Source organism: Scyliorhinus torazame, chromosome 2 (assembly GCF_047496885.1).
Source record: "Scyliorhinus torazame isolate Kashiwa2021f chromosome 2, sScyTor2.1, whole genome shotgun sequence".
Lineage (NCBI taxonomy): Eukaryota > Metazoa > Chordata > Chondrichthyes > Carcharhiniformes > Scyliorhinidae > Scyliorhinus > Scyliorhinus torazame.
This window is the reverse complement of record NC_092708.1, coordinates 268555165-268579734: the sequence shown is the minus strand read 5'-3', so window position 1 is coordinate 268579734 and position 24570 is coordinate 268555165. Positions and strand designations below refer to the sequence as shown.

Here is a 24570-nt window from a genome sequence, read left to right as displayed (position 1 = left end):
ATGAGGCTAGGGAGCGTGGTGTCCTTCCCCCAACAATGTCGCAGACTTCGATATCATTGATCCTGAAGCAGGAGAAGGACCCAGAGCAATGTGGGTTCGGTTGCTATACCAGGCACCCGTGGTGAATGTGCGGACGAATCGGCTGAGTTCGGACTACTTTAAATTGCACCGAGGGACAGGGCAAGGATGTCCTCCCTCCCCACTGTTGTTTGCCTTGACCATAGAGCCATTGGCGATGGCACTGAGAACATCAAAGGACTGGAAGGGGCTAGTCCGAGGGGGATAGAACACAGGGTCTCATTATATGCAGACAAACTACTCCTATACATTTCTGACCCGTTGGGGGATATGGGGGAGATTATGCGGATCTTAAGGGAATTTGGACGGTTCTCGGGGTACAAATTGAATATGGGTAAAAGTGAGTTTTTGTGATCCAGGCGAGGGGGCAGGAGAGGAGACTGGGGGAGCTGACCTTTAAAGTGGTGGGAGGGAGTTTCTGTTATTTGGGAATTCAGGTGGCACGGGGATGGGAGCAGTTACATAAATTAAATTTGACCCGGCTAGGGGCTTTTCACAGTAACTTCATTGAAGCCTACTTGTGACAATAAGCTGTTATTATTATAGATGAACAAATGAAGGAGGACTTTTGGAGGTGGGACATGCTCCCGTTGTCACTGGCGGGGAGGGTACAGACCGTGAAAATGACGGTCCTCCCGAGGCTTCTGATTGTTTTCCAGTGCCTCCCTATTTTCATACCAAAGGCCTTTTTTAAGCAGGTGAAGAGGGTGATATCTGGGTTTGTGTGGGTGGGTAAAACCCCGTGAGTAAAGAAAGTGTTGTTGGAGCGGAGCCGAGGGAGGGTGCGGGCTGGTGCTCCTGAATTTTAGTAATTACCACTGGGCGGCAAATATAGCCATGATAAGGAAGTGGGTAGTGGGGCCATGATTAGGAAGTGGGTGGGGGGGCTTGTCTGGGAGCGAGTAGAAGCGTCATCGTGTAAGGCCACACGTTTGGGATCATTGGTAATAGCTCCTCTGCCGTTCTCGCCGGCCCGGTACTCCACAAGCCCGGTGGTAGTGGCGGCCCTGAGAGTCTGGGGGCAGTGGCAGAAGCAGATGGGAGTGGAGGGAGCATCGGTGTGGGCTCCAATTTGTGGTAACACCGGTTTATCCCGGGGAGGCTGGATGGGGGGTTTCGGAGGTGGCAGAGAGCAGGGATTGAGAGGCTGAGGGATGTATTTATTGATGGGAGCTTTCCATGTTTAGAGGATTTGGAGGAGTTTCAATTGCCGGGAGGGAATGGGTTTCGATATCTGTAGATAAAGGATTTTGTGCGAAGGTAGGTTGCGACCTTTCCGCTTCTAACGCCACAGGGGAAACAGAACAAGGTAGTTTCTAAAATGGGGGTGGGGGAGGGGAAGGTTTCGGATATTTATAAAGAACTCATGGAATGGGAGGAAACTCAGATAGATGAGCTAAATCATAAATGGGAAGATGAGCTGGGAGGGGAGGGAGAGGCGCGTCTGTGGGAGGATGCTCTGAGCAGAGTCAACACATCCTCATCATGTGCCAGGCTCAGCCTGATACAATTCAAGGTAGTTCACCGGGCACACAAGACGGTGGCCCGGATGAGCAAGTTTTTTGGGATAGAGGACAGGTGTGTGAGGTGCGCGGGAGGGCCAGCAAACCATGTCCATATGTTTTGGGCATGCCCGAAGCTTAGGAGATACTGGCAGGGATTTGCAGATGTCATGTCCACGGTACTATAAACAAGGGTGGCGTCGAGTCCAGAGGTGGTGATTTTCGGAGTGTCCAGGGGGCGAGAGAGGCTGACGTTTTGGCCTTTGCCTCCTTGGTAGCCTGGAGACGGATCGTATTAGCGTGGAGGGATTCGAAGCCCCCAAAAGCAGAGGTTTGGGTTAGTGACACGGCTGGGTTTCTCAGAATAGAGAAAATTAATTTCGCCCTGAGAGAATCAACGTTAGGGTTTGTCCGGAGGTGGCAGCCTGTGTCCTAACAGCTGCCGGAATGTGGTGGTGACTAGGGGCTTTCCACAGTAACTTAATTGCAGTGCTAATGTAAGCCTACTTGTGATAATAAAGATTATTATTACCACCATGTTAATTGGGACAGGTTGAGAGCAGATCTAGCAACTCAAAACCGAGCAATATATATTAAAAACCTGTACCCCAGAAATAGTCAGTGCCTATGGACTATTTGACACTCAGTGCTCTCAGCAATCATAGAATCATAGAATTTACAGTGCAGAAGGAGGCCATTCGGCCCATCGAGTCTGCACCGGCTCTTGGAAAGAGCATCCTACCCAGGCCCACATCTCCACCCTATCCCCATAACCCAGTAACCCCACCCCACTAAGGGCAATTTTGGACACTAAGGGCAATTTAGCAGGCCAATCCACCTAACCTGCACATCTTTGGACTGTGGGAGGAAACCGGAGCACCCGGAGGAAACCCACGCAGACACGGGGAGAACATGCAGACTCCGCACAGACAGTGACCCAAGCTGGGAATCGAACCTGGGACCCTGGAGCTGTGAAGCAATTGTGCTGACCACTGTGCTACCGTGCTGCCCCATCGTAGAGGAAATACAAATAAAATTGGGGGAATAATTTTCCTGAACACTGAACTTACAGATGTGCCAAGCTTTGATCCACCCTGTGACCATGTTGCGCATCACTTGCAGTTCCTCTCTTGTTTTAAGAGATCTTTTGACTTTTTTTTCCACCAAGTCATAGTCTGGCAGTTTTAGTCCTTGCTCCGCAGTGTAATCAGCCAGGGTAGGCAGGGCTGTCCACCTCCTCAAGCCTTTCGATATTCTCTTGGATCCTGAATGAAATGAAAATGAAATGAAAATGAATGAAAATCGCTTATTGTCACAAGTAGGCTTCAAATGAAGTTACTGTGAAAAGCCCCTAGTCACCACATTCCGGCGCCTGTTCAGGGAGGCTGGCACGGGAATTGAACCATGCTGCTGGCCTGCCTTGGTCTGCTTTCAAAGCCAGCGATTTAGCCCTGTGCTAAACCAGCCCCTAAAGAAGGAATCAGTTCTTCCACTGGCTTTACGGCAGAAACAGGTTGAGCATCAACAAAGCTGTTTTCCATTCTTGGAGGAGGCACTTACTGAAAGTCTCTCTTATTTTTGATCCCTCACCATTCATCCTCCTCCACCTTTCAACATCCTGAGCCCCACTATTTCTTCTGACTTCAGAAGAAGTTCTCATTATACTTATGTTGTCTCAAGGGGGTTAAAGCAGCCTTTTGGCTGGGCAAAAACTGCAACTTAACTGTCTTCTTTATCCTCAAGCCATCCCTTCAATAGCCTGGGCCTCATGCCCTGGAATTTCCTCCTTTATGCCCCTCTATTTCTCCACTTTTATCTCCTTCAAAGCCTTCTTTCAAATCTACCTCTTGGGCACATTTTTCGTCACACCAACCTATCTTGTTCTTTACATCAATGTTCATTTTTTGATTACGCCTCTGTAAAGTGCCGTGGGATGTTTTTTGACATTAAATGCTGTAATTAACTTCAAGGTGTTATTGTTGATGGTGTTGTATCTGGCAAAGCCAAGGCATTTGTCAGTGAGAAGAAACGCAGCAGCAACCGCAGCTTGTATTTATACAAATCTGGAGTACTATGTAGTTTCATTCTACTCAATTGGAGGACTTTGGGACTCTACAGAAGGGACAAAGAAAGGCAATGAGTCTTTCTCAGGTCCAATGTACTGGAGAGATGTATTATGAAATGGGATCAGATTCCAGTATTCAAAATTATTAATGCCATTGATATCAAGGTGCATGTAGCATTTGAAATAATGAGGCCTGATAGAACCTATTTAAACTTAAGCAGGGTAAAGTTGCATGTGTAGAAGTTTTATTTTCTCAGGAGATGTTCAATTTTCTCAAATGGTGATTCCAGATACAAGTCGGGGGTGGGGGGGCGTGTTTTGTGCCATCACTCTGGCAGGGCAGGGCCTCATAGAGCTGCCCATTTTTAAAGGGCGGCCCAATCTCAAGATAAAGACACCCCCACCATCAGGACTTCAGTGCCCAACCCCCACACTCACCCCAGCACCATCGCCGGCATCGGGACTTAAGTGCCCCCTCACCCCCACCAGCATCCCCATATAGTGGGAACCTCCCCGTAATGGGGTTCTGGATTGGCTCCACCAATCTGTGTCACCAGGTCCCTGACCACCCTCCGCGCCCCTGAAGTAGTCATCTCGACTGCTGGAGAGGAGTAGTGATTGCCGCCAGCGTGACTCTCCCGGAAGATAGATGTTAGGCATATTTAAATGCATGCAAATTGATGATCATCAGGTTCACACCCAATTACGTCACCGGCAGGGGCAGAGTAGATCTCATTTATCTCTTCAGCAAAAACCTGTTATGGCCCTCTCACTGGAGTTAGAGGCCATAACGAGGTTCGTGTCTATGGCAAATGGGCCTGGAAAATTCCCCCTGATGTCTTCTGACGTTATTGCGCTCGTAACCAATCAGTATTGTGCCTCTCAATGAGACAAGCAGATTACCAACCCAGCTTTACTGGAGCTCAGACCTTCAGGTATTTTTCTTTTGTCTTGGTCCTCTTTGTCCTCGGTCCATTCTACAGGCATCGGAGGATAGCGCTCCTGGAGGTGTTTTTGATACTCAGAGAGGTTATCCATGATAATTCTCTCCTTGTATTTCTCACCATGGTGATAAACAATGCTGGATGACCCTAAAATGTAAAACATGTAATTCAGTGACTCAAGACAACATTTAATTCCGAAACATGCCCAACCCATCCTCTTTCCATCCCTGACCCAAAAACAGGATCAGAACAAAGCCATGAAGTACCAGTTAACCTCTTTCTAAATCCACATTTTCACACCTCCTAAGCACATTGAGTTATCCCCTGCCCCCGTTTACACTGCCCACTTCACTGTCCTTCCCCTGGACATCAACTTATACCACAGCCTCATCACATTCTGGGTGACTTTCAGTTTTTTAACCAATTCTCCTCAGTATGTGAACACTTCAGCTCAATATTTGACTCATAGAGGGGCTTCCTGTTTACTGATGTACTTTCAGATTGGGTTAGCGTTCATTCTATTGTACCTTAGCTCCATTCCACTGGTGTCCCACCTTCCCCATGTAAAAATCTCCCCAGAACAGTCCATTGTTCTGTTGGCTTGAACCCAGATTGTAGCCTGTGGATCTGAACTCCACTCCTAAACTAATGAAAAAGAGAGGAGCTGATTTTACACAGGCAGTAGAAAACAGCAACACAACAGGAGTAGAAGAGACCCAAAAGCAGGACAGCAAAAAATTGCTAAGTCAGGTTGTTCCTCCAACCATAGCCCCTCCCTTCAACGTCCAACTTCTGAACCCTCTGAATCCCAGAATCACGCAGAAAAACACCGCACAATAGATGCACATGGTGAAATTCGGGAGAAAGTCAGTTTGCACAGAGAGATCACAGCCACAGAGATTAATCACAGAGATACAAACCTCCAAGGGAAAAGGATGATGAGAGTTTATACGACAGGTACTGCAGGAAGATAGACATTTAAAAAATGGTGAAAGACTGATATATCAATGGGACAGACAGGCTGATCAGTGCATCACAGTCAATCACCAAGATGGACCGAGGGCATCAGGCGATTTACCTCAAGTAATCCCAGCTCATTTATCCCTTGCACAGAATAGACCAGTAGAAAACCCAGAATATCATAATAAAAATAGACTTTGATTTTTTTCAGTACCTTCATTCAGTAGTTTCCAAAATGCATTTTGTGCCACATGGCAAAATATCCACCCCGCAGTGTTGGAAAACACAATGGCCCTCAACACAAGAAAACTTACGAGTATAAATTAGCTGAATCACAAAGCAGATCAAAGGTCTTCTCTTGTTTACTGATGTTCAAATGTTTCTTTAGAAAATAACAAAAATGTTTGAAAATACACCATTATTTGTTAAAAAAATACTTGTAGGGCCTACTTGGTTAGTTTTTGGCAGAGACGTGGATTCAGAACCTGGAAGGATCTGTTAACATTGAGAGATTAGGGCAAAATGTTTTTAGAATGTTGGAGATTGTTTGGGCTGATGTTGTGGAATTTATCACAGCGGTCAAAATCCATAGAATCCCTACAGTGCAGGAGGCCACCATTTGGCCCATCAAGCCTGCATAGACCCTCTGAAAGAGCATTCAACCCTAGCCCACTCCCTGGCCTATCTCCATAAGCCACACATCTTTGATCACTAATGGACAATTCTACCACGGCCAATCCACCTCCCCTGCACATCTTTGGACTGTGGGAGGAAATTGGAGTACCCAGAGGAAATCCAAGCAGACACGGGGAGAACGTGCAAACTCCACACAGTCACCCAAGACTGAAATTAGACCCGGATGTCCCTGGTCATGTGAGGCAGCAGTGCTAACCACGTTGCTACCATGTTGAGCAGAGTTTTCAGAGCAGGTTGTAGGATGTTGATTGATCTGTCTCAGGTGAGGTGGACGTTCGTAATAAAAATCATTTATTTTTCTCAGCATTGAAGTTATAGGACAGGTTTGTCCAAGGTACAACTGAGGTGCGCCGACACCTGTCCATGCGGCTCCTGAGCCAGTTTTCAAAATTCCTGTCGGAAAGGTGAGTTTTAATGGAAGAATCTGCATGGGGCAATTACAGTCCGTTTCTCTCCCTCATTTGCTCATGATAAGCCTATCATGAGCATATGAGGGAGAGAAACAGTCTCTGATTGGAGGAAGGAGGAACAGTGAACATCGCCTATAATGTGTGCTGAGAGCTACCAGGTGAGAAGTGAAGTTTTGGCAGGGCTGGAGTTGGGGAGCCAAGCAACGGCGGGACTGGGCAAGGAGACCATGCAGTTTTGGTGCCCCAAGGAGGGCAAGGTCCCGTCTTGCCCAGGGAGGGAAGGGTTCCGTCTTGCCCAAGAAGGGCTGGGCTGTGCGGTGCCGGGGAAGGTGAGGTCATGTTGGGCTCAGGAAGGGGGAGGGTTCGTCGGGTCCGTGGAGGGCCAAGTCTTGGAAGGCCCGGGAATGGCAAAGAGCCGAGTCTTGGGGAGGATTCATTCCTGGAGGTTCAGAGAGGGCCAGGTACTGTTAGGCCCAGGGATTTGGGGGTGGGGTGGTGCCAGGTCTTGACGGAACGATCGGGGAGGGTCAGGTCATGGCGGGACGATATCATAGAATTCATAGAATTTACAGAGCAGAAGGAGGCCATTCAGCCCATCGAGTCTGCACCGGTTCTTGGAAAGTGCACCCTACCCAAGGTCAACACCGCCACCCTATCCCCAGAACCCAGTAACCCCACGGGCAATTTTGGACACGAAGGGCAATTTATCATGGCCAATCCACCTAACCCGCACATCTTTGGACTGTGGGAGGAAACCGGAACACCCGGAGGAAACCCACGCACACATGGGGAGGATGTGCAGACTCCGCACAGACAGTGACCCAAGCCAGAATCGAACCTGGGACCCTGGAGCTGTGAAGCAATTGTGCTATCCACAAGGCTACCGTGCTGCGGTAGCAGATGAGAGTGAGGGAGAGGTGTGTGTGTGCATGCAAGCAAGTGCGAATGAGTCAGTGTGTGTGGGGGAGTGAGTCAGTGAGCATATGGGAGTCAAAGCAAAGGAGTTTGTGCAGGGGAGTGAGAGGGATAGTGTGTGTGTGGAGGAGAATGCGAGAGACAGTGCATGGGTGTGTAGGAGTGAGAGTATGAAGGGAAGTGTGAGAGACTGAGTGTGTATGGAGGGGAGTGAGTGACAGTGAGTGTGTAGAGGAGAGTGAGACAGTGAGTGTGTAGGAGAGTGAGAGAGACAGTGAGTGTGTAGGAGAGTGAGAGAGACAGTGAGTGTGTCAGCGAGTGAGAGAGACAGTGAGTGTGTAGAGGAGAATGAGAGTGTAGAGGAGAGTGAGAGATACAGTGAGTGTAGAGGAGAGTGAGAGAGACAGAGTGTCTAGAGGAGAATGAGAGGGACAGTGAGTGTTTGTAGGATGAGAGTGAGTGACTGAGTGTGTATGTGGAGGGGAGTGCAGGAGATTGTGTGAGTATGTGGTGGAGAGTATTAGACAGATTGAGAGTGCGCGGTGAGTGCAAGAGACTGTGTGTGTTTTCTTTTAGTCATTTTGTGGATGTGGCTGGCTAGACCAGCATTTATTGCCCAACCTTAGTTGCCTTTCAGAAAGTGGTGGTGAGCTGCCTTCTTGAATCGCTGCAGTCCCGAGATGTAGGTTGTAGCCACCTGGGTTGGCCAACTCCCGACGTAAAAGGGAGAACAGCAAAGGCTGAAGGGAAATTTAGCCAACACAGGCAGAAACTAGCAGGTGCAAGTTTACTGTGTATTAAACTCTGCAAAAGCCAGACAGCATCGATACAAGCAGCCATCTGCATAATAATGTAGCAGCCATCTACATACTGATGAGCAATCCCCGGGAACAATCGAAACATTTGAGATAAACAAGGCCAAGCCAGACTCCTCGGCGCCAGCAGGAGCCAACACAAAAGAGGTTAACGGACACCTTAAGACCGCCCATCGATCAGGGAACCGCTCCAGTATTGGAGAAATCGAACCAAGCGATTGGAACGAAGTCCAATCACCTAGAACCAGGTACAGGGTCCGCCCCGAAAGGCAGGAAGCCCCTGGGGACTATAAAGTAAAGACCCCAAGTTCAAATCGTCCTTCTTGACAGGGTAACTCAGCAACGTGAACCAACCCTTCATAGTGACCTGTTCAGCTGCCGCCAAAAGACCGTGAGTCTCAAGTCAATGCTCGCTACGAGATAGGCGCTCCTAGCTACCAGTCCATACCAGCTTTTGAATCCCGCAGACTCAGAACCCGAACGAAAGGCCATTTGTTCCCCTGACCTGGTGGGCCAGTCCGAACCTAAGTATAGGCCTGTTAGTGATAGAAGTAGCTTAGAAAGTAGAGTTTATGCATGAGTAGATTTGACTGTGTGTAAATAAATGTGCTTTGATTTGAATCTTACTAATTGGTGCACTGAGTTATTGATCATTACTTGAACTTGAACCTCGTGGCGGTATCGTAAAGATACCTGGCGACTCGAGAGCAAAGGTTATAAAACAGAGCCAATTGAACCAACCAAAAGTTAGCAACATGGTACACCCACATGCTGTTAGGGAGGGAGTACCAGGATATTGACTCAGCGACATTGAAGGAACGGCGGTATATTTTTAAGGTCGTGGTGGTGAGTGATTTGGAGGGGATCCTCCAGGTGGTGTTGTTCCCAGGTAGCTGCTGCTCTCGTCCTTCTAGGTGGTCATGGTTGTGGGTTTGGAAGGTGTTGTCTAAGGAACCTTGGTGAGTTCCTGCAGTGCATCTTGTAGATGGTATACACGGCTGTCATTTTGTGTCAGTGGTGTAGAGTTTGAATGTTTGTGGAAGGGGGAGCAATCATGTGGGCTGCTTTGTCCTGGATGGTATTGATCTTGAGTGTTGTTGGAGCTGCACTAATCACGCCAAGCAGAGAGTATTCCATTACACTCCTGACTTGTGCCTTGCAGATTGGTGTACAGACTTTGGGCTGAGTTATTCGCCACAGGATTTCTAGCCTTTGACTTGCTCTGGTAGCGACAGTACTTGTATGGCTAGTCAACTTCAGTTTCTGATCAATGGGAACACCCCCAGGGTGTTGATTGTGGGGGATTCAGCAATGATAATGCCATTCAATGTCAAGGCACGATCGTTAGATCCTCTCTTGGGGAGGTGGTCATTGTCTGGCAATTGTGTGGTGCGAATGTTATTTGCCACTTGTCGGTCCAAGCCTGCATATTGTCCAGGTCTTGCTGCATATGGACATGGACATGGAGGGTTTAAACTAATGTGGCAGGGGGATGGGAACCGATGTAGGAAGTCAGTGGGGACAGAAACAAAAGGCAGGAAGGGAGAGTGTGTAAAGCATGACCAGAGAAAGCAGGGCAGAGAGCAAGGAAAGTCTACATTAAACTGCATTTATTTCAATGCAAGGGGCCTGACGGGCAAAGCGGATGAACTCAGGGCATGGACGGGCACATGGGACTGGGATATTATAGCTATGACTGAAACATGGCTAAGGGAGGGGCAGGACTGGCAGCTCAATGTTCCGGGGTACAGATGCTATAGAAAGGATAGAACAGGAGGTAAGAGAGGAGGGGGAGTTGCGTTTTTGATTAGGGAGAACATCACGGCAGTACTTAGAGGGGATATATCCGAGGGTTCGCCCACTGAGTCTATATGGGTGGAACTGAAAAATAAGAAGGGAGAGATCACATTGGTAGGACTGTACTACAGGCCCCCAAATAGTCAGCGGGAAATTGAGGAGCAAATATGTAAGGAGATTACAGATAGCTGCAAGAATAATAGGGTGGTAGTAGTAGGGGACTTTAACTTTCCCAACATTGACTGGGACAGCCATAGCATTAGGGGCTTGGATGGAGGGAAATTTGTTGTGTGTATTCAGGAGGAATTTCTCATTCAGTATGTGGATGGACCGACTAGAGAGGGGGCAAAACTTGACCTCGTCTTGGGAAATAAGGAAGGGCAAGTGACAGAAGTGCTAGTGAGGGATCACTTTGGGACAAGTGACCATAACTCCATTAGTTTTAAGATAGCTATGGAGAATGATAGGTCTGGCCCAAGAGTTAAAATTCTTAATTGGGGCAAGGCCAATTTTGATGGTATCAGACAGGAACTTGCAGAGGTAGATTGGGGGAGACTGTTGGCAGGCAAAGGGACGGCTGGTAAATGGGAGGCTTTTAAAAATGTGTTAACCAGGGTGCAGGGTAAGCACATTCCCTTTAGAGTTAAGGGCAAGGCTGGTAGAAGTAGGGAACCCTGGATGACTCGAGATATTGAGACTCTGGTCAAAAAGAAGGAGGAGGCATATGACGTACATAAGCAACTGGGATCAAGTGGATCCCTTGAAGAGTATAGAGATTGTCGAAATAGAGTTAAGAGGGAAATCAGGAGGGCAAAAAGGGGACATGAAATTGCTTTGGCAAATAATGCAAAGGAGAATCCAAAGAGCTTCTACAGATACATAAAGGGAAAAAGAGTAACCAGGGACAGAGTAGGGCCTCTTAAGGATCAACAAGGACATCTATGTGCAGAGCCACAAGAGTTGGGTGAGATCCTGAATGAATATTTCTCATCGGTATTCACGGTGGAGAAAGGCATGGATGTTAGGAAACTAAGGGAAATAAATAGTGATGTCTTGAGAAGTGTGCATATTACAGAGGAGGAGGTGCTGGAAGTCTTAAAGCGCATAAAGGTAGATAAATCCCCGGGACCTGATGAAATGTATCCCAGGATGTTGTGGGAGGCTAGGGAGGAAATTGCGGGTCCCCTAACAGAGATATTTGAATCATCGACAGCCACAGGTGAGGTGCCTGAAGATTGGAGAGTAGCGAATGTTGTGCCCTTGTTTAAGAAGGGCAGCAGGGAAAAGCCTGGGAACTACAGACCGGTGAGCCTAACGTCTGTAGTAGGTAAGTTGCTAGAAGGTATTCTGAGAGACAGGATCTACAAGCATTTAGAGAGGCAAGGACTGATTCGGGGCAGTCAGCATGGCTTTGTGCGTGGAAAATCATGTCTCACAAATTTGATTGAGTTTTTTGAGGGGGTGACCAAGAAGGTAGATGAGGGCAGTGCAGTAGACGTTGTCTACATGGACTTTAGCAAAGCCTTTGACAAGGTACCGCATGGTAGGTTGTTGCAGAAGGTTAAAGCTCACGGGATCCAGGGTGAGGTTGCCAATTGGATTCAAAATTGGCTGGACGACAGAAGGCAGAGGGTGGTTGTAGAGGGTTGTTTTTCAAACTGGAGGCCTGTGACCAGTGGTGTGCTTCAGGGATCGGTGCTGGGTCCACTGTTATTTGTGATTTATATTAATGATTTGGATGAGAATTTAGGAGGCATGGTTAGTAAGTTTGCAGATGACACCAAGATTGGTGGCACAGTGGATAGTGAAGAAGGTTATCTAGGATTGCAACGGGATCTTGATCAATTAGGCCAGTGGGCCGACGAATGGCAGATGGAGTTTAATTTAGATAAATGTGAGGTGATGCATTTTGGCAGATCGAATCAGGCCAGGACCTACTCAGTTAATGGTATGGCGTTGGGGAGAGTTATAGAACAAAGAGATCTAGGAGTACAGGTTCATAGCTCCTTGAAGGTGGAGTCGCAGGTGGACAGGGTGGTGAAGAAGGCATTCGGCATGCTTGGTTTCATTGATCAAAACATTGAATACAGGAGTTGGGACGTCTTGTTGAAGTTGTACAAGACATTGGTACAGCCACACTTGGAATACTGTGTGCAGTTCTGGTCACCCCATTATAGAAAGGATATTATTAAACTGGAAAGAGTGCAGAAAAGATTTACTAGGATGTTGCTGGGACTTGATGGTTTGAGTTATAAGGAGAGGCTGGATAGACTGGGACTTTTTTCCCTGGAGCGTAGGAGGCTTAGGGGTGATCTTATAGAGGTCTATAAAATAATTAGGGGCATAGATAAGGTAGATAGTCAACATCTTTTCCCAAAGGTAGGGGAGTCTAAAACTAGAGGGCATAGGTTTAAGGTGAGAGGGGAGAGATTCAGAAGGGCCCAGAGGGGCAATTTCTTCACTCAGAGGGTAGTGAGTGTCTGGAATGGGCTGCCAGAGGTAGTAGTAGAGGCGGGTACAATTGTGTCTTTTAAAAAGCATTTAGATAGTTACATGGGTAAGATGGGTATAGAGGATTATGGGCCAAGTGCGGGCAATTGGGACTAGCTTAATGGTAAAAACTGGGCGGCATGGACTGGTTGGGCCGAAGGGATGTTTCCATGCTGTAAACTTCTATGATTCTATGACTGCTTCAGAATCTGAGACGTCACAAATAGTGCTGACATTGTAGTCATCTGCGAACATCCCATTTCTGACCTTATATTGGAAGGCAGGTCATTGATGAAGCAGCTGAAGGTGTTTGGGCCTAGGACACTACCCTGAGGAACTCCTGCAGTGATATCCTGGAGCTGAGATAATTGACATAACCGCCACAACCACCTTCCTTTGTGCCAGGTATGACTCCAACCAGAGTTCCCCCCCCCCCCGATGCCCATTGATTCTAATTTTGCTCGGGCTCCTTGATGCCATATTCGGTCAAATGCTGCCTTGATATCAAGGCAGTCACTCTCACCTCTGGCATTCAGCTCTTTGATCCATGTTTCAACCAAAGCTGTAATGAGGTCAGGAGCTAGGAGACCGTAGCGGAAACACAAACTGAGCGTCAGAGAGCCGGTTATTGCTAAGTAAGTGCCGCTTGATTGCACTGTTCATGACCCCTTTCATCACTTTGTAGATGATCAAGCATAGGCAGAACAAACAAAGCAAGGGCATACACAATAAACGGCAGGATCTGAGGATCAGAGGGACATTGGTGTGCATGTACACCTGCATTTAAGAGTAGTAAAGTAGCTGGATACAGTGGTTAAAAGGCATATAGTATACTTGCTTTTATTAGCCGAGGCATACAACTCGAGAGCAGGGAGGTTATGCTGGAATGGTATAAAACATGGGGTAGGCCACACCTAGAGTATTATGTGCAGTTCTGGAATCCCATTTATAGAAGGTATGTGAAAAGGATGCACTTGAAAGGGTGCAGAGGAGATTTACTAGGATGTTGCCTGGGCTGGAGAGTGTTAGTTATGAAGAGAGATTGGATAGACTTGGATTGTTTTCCTTGGAGCAGAAGAGACTGAGGGGGAGATGATTGAGATGTATAAAAATATGAGGGGAATTGATAGAGTAGACAGAAACAAACATTCCCCCTTGTTGGAGGGGCCACAGACTTACGGTTAAGGGGCAGGGGGGGTTAGAGGATAGTAGAAGTGTGCAACTCGCTGTCTGAAAGGGTGGTGGAAGCAGAAACCCTCATATAATTTAAGAAGCATTTAGATGTGCACATGTGATGTCAAAGCATACAAGGCTATGGGCCAAGTGCTGGGAAATGGGCTTAGAATAGTTTGGTGGTTGTTTTTGACCGGCACAGGCTCAATGGGCCGAAGGGCCTTTGCTCTGCTGTATGGCTCCAGCTTGACAGGATGGTAATTGGCCGGGTTGGATTTGTCCTGCTTCTGGTGTACAGGACATAGCTGGGCAATTTTCCACATTGTTGGGTGGATACCAGTGTTGTAGTGGTACTGGAATAGCTTGGCTAGGGGCATGGCACGTTTTGGAGCAGAATTCTTCAGGACTATTGCCGAAATATTGTCAGGGCCCATTGTCTTTGCAGTATCCAATGCTTTAAGCCATTTCTTGATATCACATGGAGTGAATTGAATTGGCTGAAGACTGTCATCGGTGATGCTGGGGAGGATTCTTGTGACTGCTTCAGCCTTATCTTTTGCATAGACATGCTGGGCTCCCCCGTGTGGAGCCTGGTCCTACAGAGAGTTGTTTAAAGACTGGATATGGCAGGATTGCAGAGCTTAGATCTGATCTGCTGGTTGTGGAATCGCTTAGCTCTGCCTATGACTTGCAGGTTATGCTGTTTGGCACTCAAATAGTCCTGAGTTGTAGTTTCACCAGGTTGATACCTCATTTTTTGGTATACCTTGTGTTGCTCCTGGAATGCGCTCCTGCACTCTTCATTGAACCAGGGTTGATCTAGTGTTAATGGTAGAGTGGGGGATATGCCGAGGTTACAGATTGTGGCTGGGTACGCTTCTGCTGCTGATGGCCTCATGGATGCCCAGTCTTGAGTTTCTAGATCCTTTCTGAATCTATCCTATTCAGCACAATGGTAGTGCCACACGATGGAGGGTATTCTCAATCTGAAGACAGGACTTCACCTCCACAAGGACTATGTGGTGGTCACACCGTCCGACACTGTCATGGACAGATGCATCCGTAGCAGGCAGGTGAGGTTGAGGTCAAGTATGTTTTTCCTTCTTGTTGGTTCCCTCACCACCTGTTGCAGACTCAGTCCAGCAGTTATGTCCTTTAGAACTAGGCCAGCTCGGTCTCTACTGGTGGACATTGAAGTCCCCTACCCAGAGTACATTGCGCCTCAGTGCTTCCTCAAAGCGGTGGACAACATCGAGTATTAATTCATCAGCTGAGGGCGGACAGTATATGGTAATCAGCAGGAAGTTTCCTTGCCCATGTTTGACCTGAAGCCAGGAGACCTCATGGGGTCGATGTTGAGTACTCCTAGGGCATTTTCGGAATGGCAACCGGTGACGAGTGGTGTCCCGCAGGGTTCAGTGTTGGGGCCACAGCTGTTCTCTTTATATATTAACGATCTAGATGACGGGACTGGGGGCATTCTGGCTAAATTTGCCGATGATACAAAGATAGGTGGAGGGGCAGGTAGTATGGAGGAGGTGGGGAGGCTGCAGAAAGATTTAGACAGTTTAGGAGAGTGGTCCAAGAAATGGCTGATGAAATTCAACGTGGGCAAGTGCGAGGTCTTGCACTTTGGAAAAAAGAATAGAGGCATGGACTATTTTCTAAACGGTGACAAAATTCATAATGCTGAAGTGCAAAGGGACTTGGGAGTCCTAGTCCAGGATTCTCTAAAGGTAAACTTGCAGGTTGAGTCCGTAATTAAGAAAGCAAATGCAATGTTGTCATTCATCTCAAGAGGCTTGGAATATAAAAGCAGGGATGTACTTCTGAAGCTTTATAAAGCATTAGTTAGGCCCCATTTAGAATACTGTGAGCAATTCTGGGCCCCACACCTCAGGAAGGACATACTGGCACTGGAGCGGGTCCAGCGGAGATTCACACGGATGATCCCAGGAATGGTAGGCCTAACATACGATGAACGTCTGAGGATCCTGGGATTATATTCATTGGAGTTTAGGAGGTTGAGGGGAGATCTAATAGAAACTTACAAGCTAATGAATGGCTTAGATAGGGTGGATGTAGGGAAGTTGTTTTCATTAGCAGGGGAGACTAGGACCCAGGGGCACAGCCTTAGAATAAAAGGGAGTCACTTTAGAACAGAGATGAGGAGGAATTTCTTCAGCCAGAGAGTGGTGGGTCTGTGGAATTCATTGCCACAGAGGGCGGTGGAGGCCGGGACGTTGAGTGTCTTTAAGACAGAAGTTGAGAAATTCTTGATTTCTCGAGGAATTAAGGGCTATGGAGAGAGAGCGGGTAAATGGAGTTGAAATCAGCCATGATTGAATGGTGGAGTGGACTCGATGGGCCGAATGGCTCCTATGTCTTATGGTCTTATGGCAACTCCCTCCCGACTGTAGGACAGGACAGACCCAGGAATGGTGATAGTGTGAGGTATCTGTGAGGTATGATTCCGTGTGTACGGCTGTTACTTGACACACGGAATCAGAAGTTAGTACGGTCGACTTTGCAGAGTCGACCATTGTTGTTTCCAGTGCCTAGGTCAATGCCGGATGGTCCATCCGGTTTCTTTTCTTTTAGACTTCGTAGTGGCTTTCTAGGCCGTTTCAGAGGGCATTTAAGAGTCAACCACATTACTTGAGTCAAATGTCAGCCATACCAGGTAATGGACAATGTAATTCCAGATATTTATTGGATTCAATATCCACCACCTGCCGTGGCAGGATTCGAACCCTGGTCCCGAGTGTATTACCCTGGGTCTCTGGATCACCCAGTGACAATACCACTACGCCACTGCCGGCCCTTAGGAAAAGTGGTCGGAGCAGAAAACCATCCAAAAAACTCAATATTTTCCTGTTTCACTCAATCCAAAGAGTTTGGAAAATTTCTCCCATTCATATAGCCTCAGCAGAAAAGATGTTTTACCTCAATAAAAGATTTTGTTTGATCTCAAGTGACTGGTGACAATTTGAGTGGGAGAAGCTGCAATCAGAAGTAACGGTATTACAATTAAATAAGGGTAATTACAAAGACATGAGGGAGGAGCTGGCCAGAGTCGATTGGAAAAGGAGCCTAGCAGGGAAGACAGTGGAACAGCAATGGCGGTAGTTTTTGGGGGTTATTAGGGAGGCACAACAGAAATTCATCCCAAGGAGGAGGAAAAATGCTGAGGGGAGGACAAGGCATCCATGGCTGACGAGTGAAGTCAAGGATAGCATAAAAGCTAAAGAAAAAGCATACAAAGTGGTGAGCTTAGTGGGAAGTCAGAGATTGGGAAGCCTTTAAAAGTGAGCAGAGGACAACTAAAAAAGCAACAAGGGGGGTAAGATGAAGTATGAGTGCAAGCTAGCTAGTAATATAAAGGAAGAAAGAATTTTTTTCAATATATAAAAAGTAAGAGAGAGGCAAAAATAGACATTGGACCACTGGAAAATATGGCTGGAGAAGTGATAATAGGAAACAAAGAAATGGTTACTTTACATCAGTCTTCACGGTGGAAGACACCAGTGGGATGCCAGAGCTCCAAGAGAATCAGGGGCAGAGGTGAGTGCAGTGACCATCACTAAGGAGAAGGTTCTGGCGAAACTGAAAGGTCTGAAGGTGGATAAATCACCTGGACCAGATGGACTACACTCCAGGGTTCTAAAAGAGATAGCTGAGGAGATTGTGGAGGCATTAGTAGTGATCTTTCAGGAATCAATGGAAGCAGGAAGGGTCCCAGAGGACTGGAAAGTGGCTAATGTAACACCGCTGTTTAAGGGAGGGAGGCAGAAGACAGGAAATTATAGGCCGGTTAGCCTGACTTCAGTCATTGGTAAGATTTTAGAGCCCATTAATAAAGATAAAATCGCAGAATACTTGGAAGTGCATGATAAAATTGGACTGAGTCAGCATGGCTTCGTCAAGGGGAGGTCATGTCTGACAAAGTTCTTTGAGGAAGTAACAAGGAAGTTAGACAAAGGAGAACCAGTGGACGTGATTTATTTTGATTTCCAGAAGGCCTTTGACAAGGTGCCGCATAGCAGACTGTTAAATAAGTTAAGAGCCCATGGTGTTAAGGGTAAGATCCTGGCATGGATAGAGGATTGGCTGACTGGCAGAAGGCAGAGAATGGGGATAAAGGGATGGCAGCCGGTGACTAGTGATGTCTCAGGGGTCTGTGCTGGGACCACAATTTTTCACAATACACATTAATGATCTGGAAGAAGGCACTGAAGGCACTGTTGCTAAGTTTGCAGATGATACAAAGATCTGTAAAGGGACAGGTAGTATTGAGGAAGCAGGCGGGCTGCAGAAGGACTTGGACAGATTTCTGGCAGATGGAATTAAATGTGGAAAAGTGTGAGGTTATGCACTTTGGAAGGAGAAATGGAGGCATAGACTATTTTCTAAATGGGGAAATGCTCAGGAAATCAGAAGCGCAAAGGGACTTGGGAGTCCTTGTTCATGATTCTCTTAAGGATAACGTGCAGGTTAGGAAGGCAAAAGCAATGTTAGCATTCATGTCGAGAGGGCTAGAATACAAGACCAGGGATGTACTTCTGAGGCTGTAAGGCTCTGGTCAGACCCCATTTGAAGTAGTGAGCAGTTTTGGACCCCGTATCTAAGGAAGGATGTGCTGCCTTGTAAAGGGTCCAGAGGAGGTTCACAAGAATGATCCCTGGAATGAAGAGCTTGTCCTATTTTAATCTACATGTCGATTGGTTTAACCAGGTCGGTCAAGGCAGCCTTGAGGAGGAGTTTATAGAATGTATCCGCGGTAGTTTCCTAGAACAGTATGTGATAGAACCGAGGGAACAAACGGTCCTAGATCTGGTCCTGTGTAATGATACAGGATTGATTAATGATCTCATAGATAGGGATCCTCTCAGAAGGAGCGATCACAATATGGTGGAATTTAATATACAGATGGAGGGTGCAAAGGTAAAATCAAACACTAGTGTTTTGTGCTTAAACAAAGGAGATTACAATGAGATGAGAGAAGAACTAGTTAAGGTAGACTGGGAGCAAAGACTTTATGGTGAAACAGTTGAGGAACAGTGGAGAACCTTCCAAGCGATTTTTCACAGTGCTCAGCAAAGGTTTATACCAACAAAAAGGAAGGACAGTAGAAAGAGGGAAAATCGACCGTGGATATCTAAGGAAATAAGGGAGTGTATCAAATTGAAGGAAAAAGCATACAAAATGGCAAAGATTAGTGGGAGACTAGAGGACTGGGAAAGCTTTAGGGGGCAACAGAAAGCTACTAAAAAAGCTAGAAAGAGTAAGATAGATTATGAGAGTAAACTTGCTCAGAATATAAAAACAGAAAGTAAAGGTTTCTACAAATATATAAAACAAAAAAGAGTGGCTAAGGTAAATATTGGTCCTTTAGAGGATGAGAAGGGAGGTTTAATAATGGGAGATGAGGAAATAGCTGAGGAACTGAACAGGTTTTTTCATAGAATTTACAGTGCAGTAGGAGGCCATTCGGCCCATCGAGTCTGCACCCGCTCTTGGAAAGAGCACCCTCCCCAAGGTCAACACCTCCACCCAATCCCCATAACCCAGTAACCCCACCCAACACTAGGGCAATTTTGGACACTATGGGCAATTTATCATGGCCAATCCACCTAACCTGCACATCTTTGGACTGTGGGAGGAAACCGGAGCACCCGGAGGAAACCCACGCACACACGGGGAGGATGTGCAGACTCCTCACAGACAGTGACCCAAGCCGGAATCGAACATGGGACCCTGGAGCTGTGAAGCAATTGTGCTATCCACAATGCTACCGTGCTGGGTCGGTCTTCACAGTGGAAGACACAAATAACATGCCAGTGACTGATGGAAATGAGGCTATGACAGGTGAGGACCTTGAGAGGATTGATATCACCAAGGAGGTAGTGATGGTCAAGCTAATGGGGCTAAAGGTAGACAAGTCTCCTGGCCTGATGGAATGCATCCCAGAGTACTAAAAGACATGACTAGGAAAATTGCAAATGCGCTAGTGATAATTTACCAAAATTCACTAGACTCTGGGATGGTCCCGGCGGATTGGAAATTAGCAAACGTGACACCACTGTTTAAAAAAGGCAGAAAGCGGGTAATTATAGGCCAGTGAGCTTTACATCGGTAGTAGGGAAGATGCTGGAATCTATCATCAAGGAAGAAATAACGAGGCATCTGGATGGAAATTGTCCCATTGGGCAGGCGCAGCATGGGTTCATAAAGGGCAGGTCGTGCCTAACTAATTTAGTGGAATTTTTTGAGGACATTACCAGTGCGGTAGATAACGGGGAGCCAATGGATGTGGTATATCTGGATTTCCAGAAAGCCTTTGACAAGGTGCCACACAAAAGGTTGCTGCATAAGATAAAGATACATGGCATTAAGGGTAAAGTAGTAGCATGGGTAGAGGATTGGTTAATTAATAGAAAGCAAAGAGTGGGGATTAATGGGTGTTTCTCTGGTTGGCAATCAGTAGCTAGTGGTGTCCTTCAGGGATCAGTATTGGGCCCACAATTGTTCACAATTTACATAGATGATTTGGAGTTGGGGACCAAGGGAAATGTGTCCAAGTTTGCAGATGACACTAAGATGAGTGGTAAAGCAAAAAGTGCAGAGGATACTGAAAGTCTGCAGAGAGATTTGGATAGGTTAAGTGAATGGGCTAGGGTCTGGCAGATGGAATACAAATGTGAGGTTATCCATTTTGGTCGGAATAACAGCAAAAGGGATTATTATTTAAATGATAAAATATTAAAACATGCTGCTGTGCAGAGAGACCTGGGTGTGCTAGTGCATGAGTCGCAAAAAGTTGGTTTACAGGTGCAACAGGTGATTAAGAAGGCAAATGGAATTTTGTCCTTCATTGCCAGAGGGGTGGAGTTTAAGACTATGGAGGTTATGCTGCAATTGTATAAGGTGTTAATGAGGCCACACCTGGAGTATTGTGTTCAGTTTTGGTCTCCTTACCTGAGAAAGGACGTACTGGCGCTGGAGGGTGTGTAGAGGAGATTCACTAGGTTAATCCCAGAGCTGAAGGGGTTGGATTACGAGGAGAGGTTGAATAGACTGGGACTGTACTCGTTGGAATTTAGACGGATGAGGGGGGATCTTATAAAAACATATAAAATTATGAAGGGAATAGATAGGATAGATGCGGGCAGGTTGTTTCCACTGGCGGGTGAAAGCAGAACTAGGGGGCATAGCCTCAAAATAAGGGGAAGTCAATTTAGGACTGAGTTTAGAAGGAACGTCTTCGCCCAAAGGGTTGTGAATCTATGGCATTCCTTGCCCAGTGAAGCAGTTCAGGCTCCTTCATCAAATGTTTTTAAGATAAAGATAGATAGTTTTTTGAAGAATAAAGGGATTAAGGGTTATGGTGTTCGGGCCGGAAAGTGGAGCTGAGTCCACAAAAGATCAGCCATGATCTCATTGAATGGCGGAGCAGGGTTGAGGGGCCAGGTGGCCTACTCCTGCTCCTAGTTCTTATGTTCTTATGTACTCATTGGAGTTTAGAGGGATGAGTGGGGCTCCTATTGAAACTTACAGGATACTGCGAAGCCTGAATAGAGTGGACATGGAGAGGATGTTTCCACTTGTAGGAAAAACTAGATGCAGAGGACACAATCTCAGACGAAAGGGACGATATTTTAAATTAGAGATGAGGAGGAATTTAATCAGCCAGAGGGTAGTGAATCTGTGGAACCCTTTGCTGCAGAAGGCTGTGGAGGCCAAATCACTGAGTGTCTTTAAGACAGCAACAGATAGGTTCTTGATTAATAAGGGGATCAGATAGATAGGTTCTTGAATAATAAGGGGATCAGGGGTTATAGGGAGAAGGCAGGAGAATGGGGATGAGAAAAATATCAGCCATGATTAAATGGCGGAGCAGACTCGATGGGCCGAGTGGCCTAATTCTGCTCCTGTCTTATGGTCTTATTGCCTGGAATATCAGTGAAGATCATTATACGGTAATGCACCTGGGCAAACACTGGTACAGCCCCGAGTGATAACAGGAACGTTTAACATTATTTTATCTACCTCAGCCACATGTGAGGGTATCCTGTAATATTCACAGGTTCTGCACTTTCCAGCTGTCAAACTGTACTGTTACTTTCATCCTTCATCTGGATAAACTTGCTTCACAAGTCTACTTCAAACAAAGGGCCGATCAATTGGTGGGGATTGGGGTCTGTAGATCATTCCTTAGTCTGTTCAGGTATTGGCAGTCACAAATGGAAAAGATAAAGGCATCAAGGAACCCAAAAGTACAGCTACAGTAGCACTTCTTGGGCAGTCTATGCCATTAACTTTGGGACAATCTTTCTCAGTGGAGGAGCTGAGACTCTTGAATGAGCCTAAATGTAACAGTGATGTCCTGTGCTTATGGTACTACCATATCCTGTGCATAGGATTTAGGGAGGTGGTGGTGTAGTGGTATTGTCACTGGACTAGTAAACCAGAGACCCAGGGTAATGCTCTGGGGACCCAGGTTCAAATCCTGCCACTGCACAGTGATATTTGAAGTCAATAAAATTCTGGAATTACAAGTCTAATGATGACCATGGAACCATTGTCAACTTGTCATAAAAGCCCACCTAATGTCCTTTCGGGAAGGAAATCTGTCGTCCTTACCTGGTCTGGCCTACATGTGATTCCAGACCCACAGCAATGTGGTTGACTCCTAACTGCCCCCTCAAGGACCATTAGGAGTGGGCAATGTGACGCTCACATCCCATGAACGAATAAAAGTAAAGTGCAGTTCTGAGTATGATATTTCCACATTAAAATGAATTGAAATACCATTATACACTGTACCGAACAGAGGATGAGTTGTTCTCACTGGGTTACACAACCAAACACGCTCACATTGAAGACGAGTGGCACAGGTCCTGCCACATCCATTGAACGCCTGATCCAGAACATGGATTTTCCATTGGAATTCCAGATCAATGTGGGGGAAATGGGAATAGGTTATAAACATTGGAATTCAATAATGGATTGGGTCATGTTGTTCTGAATGTAAATAAGAATGCTATATTTAGCAGTACTTCTAGATACCTAGCTCTCTATCTTTTTGCATATTCAATAGTAATGTGTATGCAGTTCCTGCTGCCTCTAATTACCAGCGTACAGTTCTTGCTCAAATACATTCTCCGTGTAATAGACATGTTTCCCAAGCTTTGTGTTCAGGACAGTCTTGGGCTTTGGAGGGAGTTCAAAGTGCTTCACTGTCAGGTTGGCCGCAGTCTGATTCACAGCTCCAGGTTCGTCCAGAATGTCCTCATTCAGATGAAACCCAGGAACCCTGTAAAAAGCCAATCACAGTCACCATGCTGCCAGCCATAACTGATGTCCTTATCAATATCTCATCCTGCTATAGAGGAAAGTCTCTCCCCTCTCCAACACAGAAACAGCACGAAGCAAAACCTTCAACATGACCTTCCAATCAGGAATCGTTCCTCACCCAAAAAATTCAATTCTTCTTGAATCATAGCTGCTCAAAAGGACAACAGACAGTAAGTGACATATGTTCCCTTGTCACATTTATTTGCTGTTCCTGCAAGTTTCAAAAAATAAACAGAGCACCCAATTCATTTTTTCCAATTAAGGGGCAATTTAGCGTGGCCAAACGACATACACTACACATCTTTGGGTTGTGGGGCGAAACCCATGCAAACACGGGGAGAATGTGCAAACTCCATACAGACAGTAACCCAGAGCTGGGATCGAACCTGGGACCTCGGCGCCATGCGGCAGCAGTGCTAACGACTGCGCAACTGTGCTGCCCTTCCTGCAAGTTTTAAAGATTTATCCTGACCCTTTTTAGGACATGGGAAAGGCGGGGAAACGGTATTTGGAGTAGATACTCCATTTGAATAACTAGCAGAGACAAGCTACATTGGGTTGGATGGCCTTCTCCAGTGATGATGTTTCTCTGATTCTCCTTTCTGATGTCAGCTGCCACTCAGCATACAGCACTCTCGCCTGAGGCACAAGATTCCGAGTTCAAGTTTAACTCCAGAACTCGAGCACCAAAATCAACTCTCCAGTGCTGTACTGAAGGACTGCTGCTCTGTCCGATGTGCCCCCAAGCTCCCATCTGCCTGCTCAGATATAAGCATGACATGAATTTGAAGAGCAGGGGAGGAATATCTGGTGGGGTGGGGGGAGGCTCAAGACGGGGCAGGGGGAGGCCCTCGACCGGGAGGAGGGGGGAGGCCCTCGACCGGGAGGGGGGAGGCCCTCGACCGGGCGGGGGGAGGCCCTCGAACGGGCGGGGGGGGGGGGGGGGGGGGGGCCTCGACCGGGAGTGGGGAGGCCCTCGACCGGGTGGGGGAGGCCCTCAACCGGGCGGGGGGAGACCCACGACTGGGCGGGGGGGGAGACCCTCTACCGGGCGAGGGGGGGGGGGGGGTGTAGAGGCCCTCTATCGCAGGAGTGGGCGGGGGGGGCGCTCTACCGCGGGTGGGGTGGGATGTGTTCTACCGCGGGAGGGGGGGTAGTTTAATATGGACACGTGTGCGGTAATGCACTTTGGAAGGTCCAATGTATGTAGAAATTTCACAATAAATGGTAGAGCTCTTGCTAGTATTGACAGGCAGAGAGATCTGGGCGTGCATGTCCACCGATCACTGAAAGTGGCAACTCATGTGGATAAGGTGGTCAAGAAGGCATACGGCATTCATCGGTCGGGGCATTGAACCTTAATTAGGC

General features: G+C 47.0%; 1 protein-coding gene across 1 annotated transcript in view; it reads right to left on the bottom strand.

Moving 5' to 3' along the window:
* heatr4 (HEAT repeat containing 4) overlaps positions 1 to 24570 on the bottom strand; it is a 264817-nt gene that overhangs the window by 192854 nt on the left and 47393 nt on the right. Inside the window, exons 3-5 of the mRNA XM_072487079.1 lie at positions 22980 to 23161; positions 4575 to 4736; positions 2651 to 2845 (exon numbers count right to left, since the gene is read on the bottom strand). Of these exons, the coding sequence (XP_072343180.1) occupies positions 2651 to 2845; positions 4575 to 4736; positions 22980 to 23161 (539 nt within the window). The remainder of the gene's footprint in view (positions 1 to 2650; positions 2846 to 4574; positions 4737 to 22979; positions 23162 to 24570) is intronic.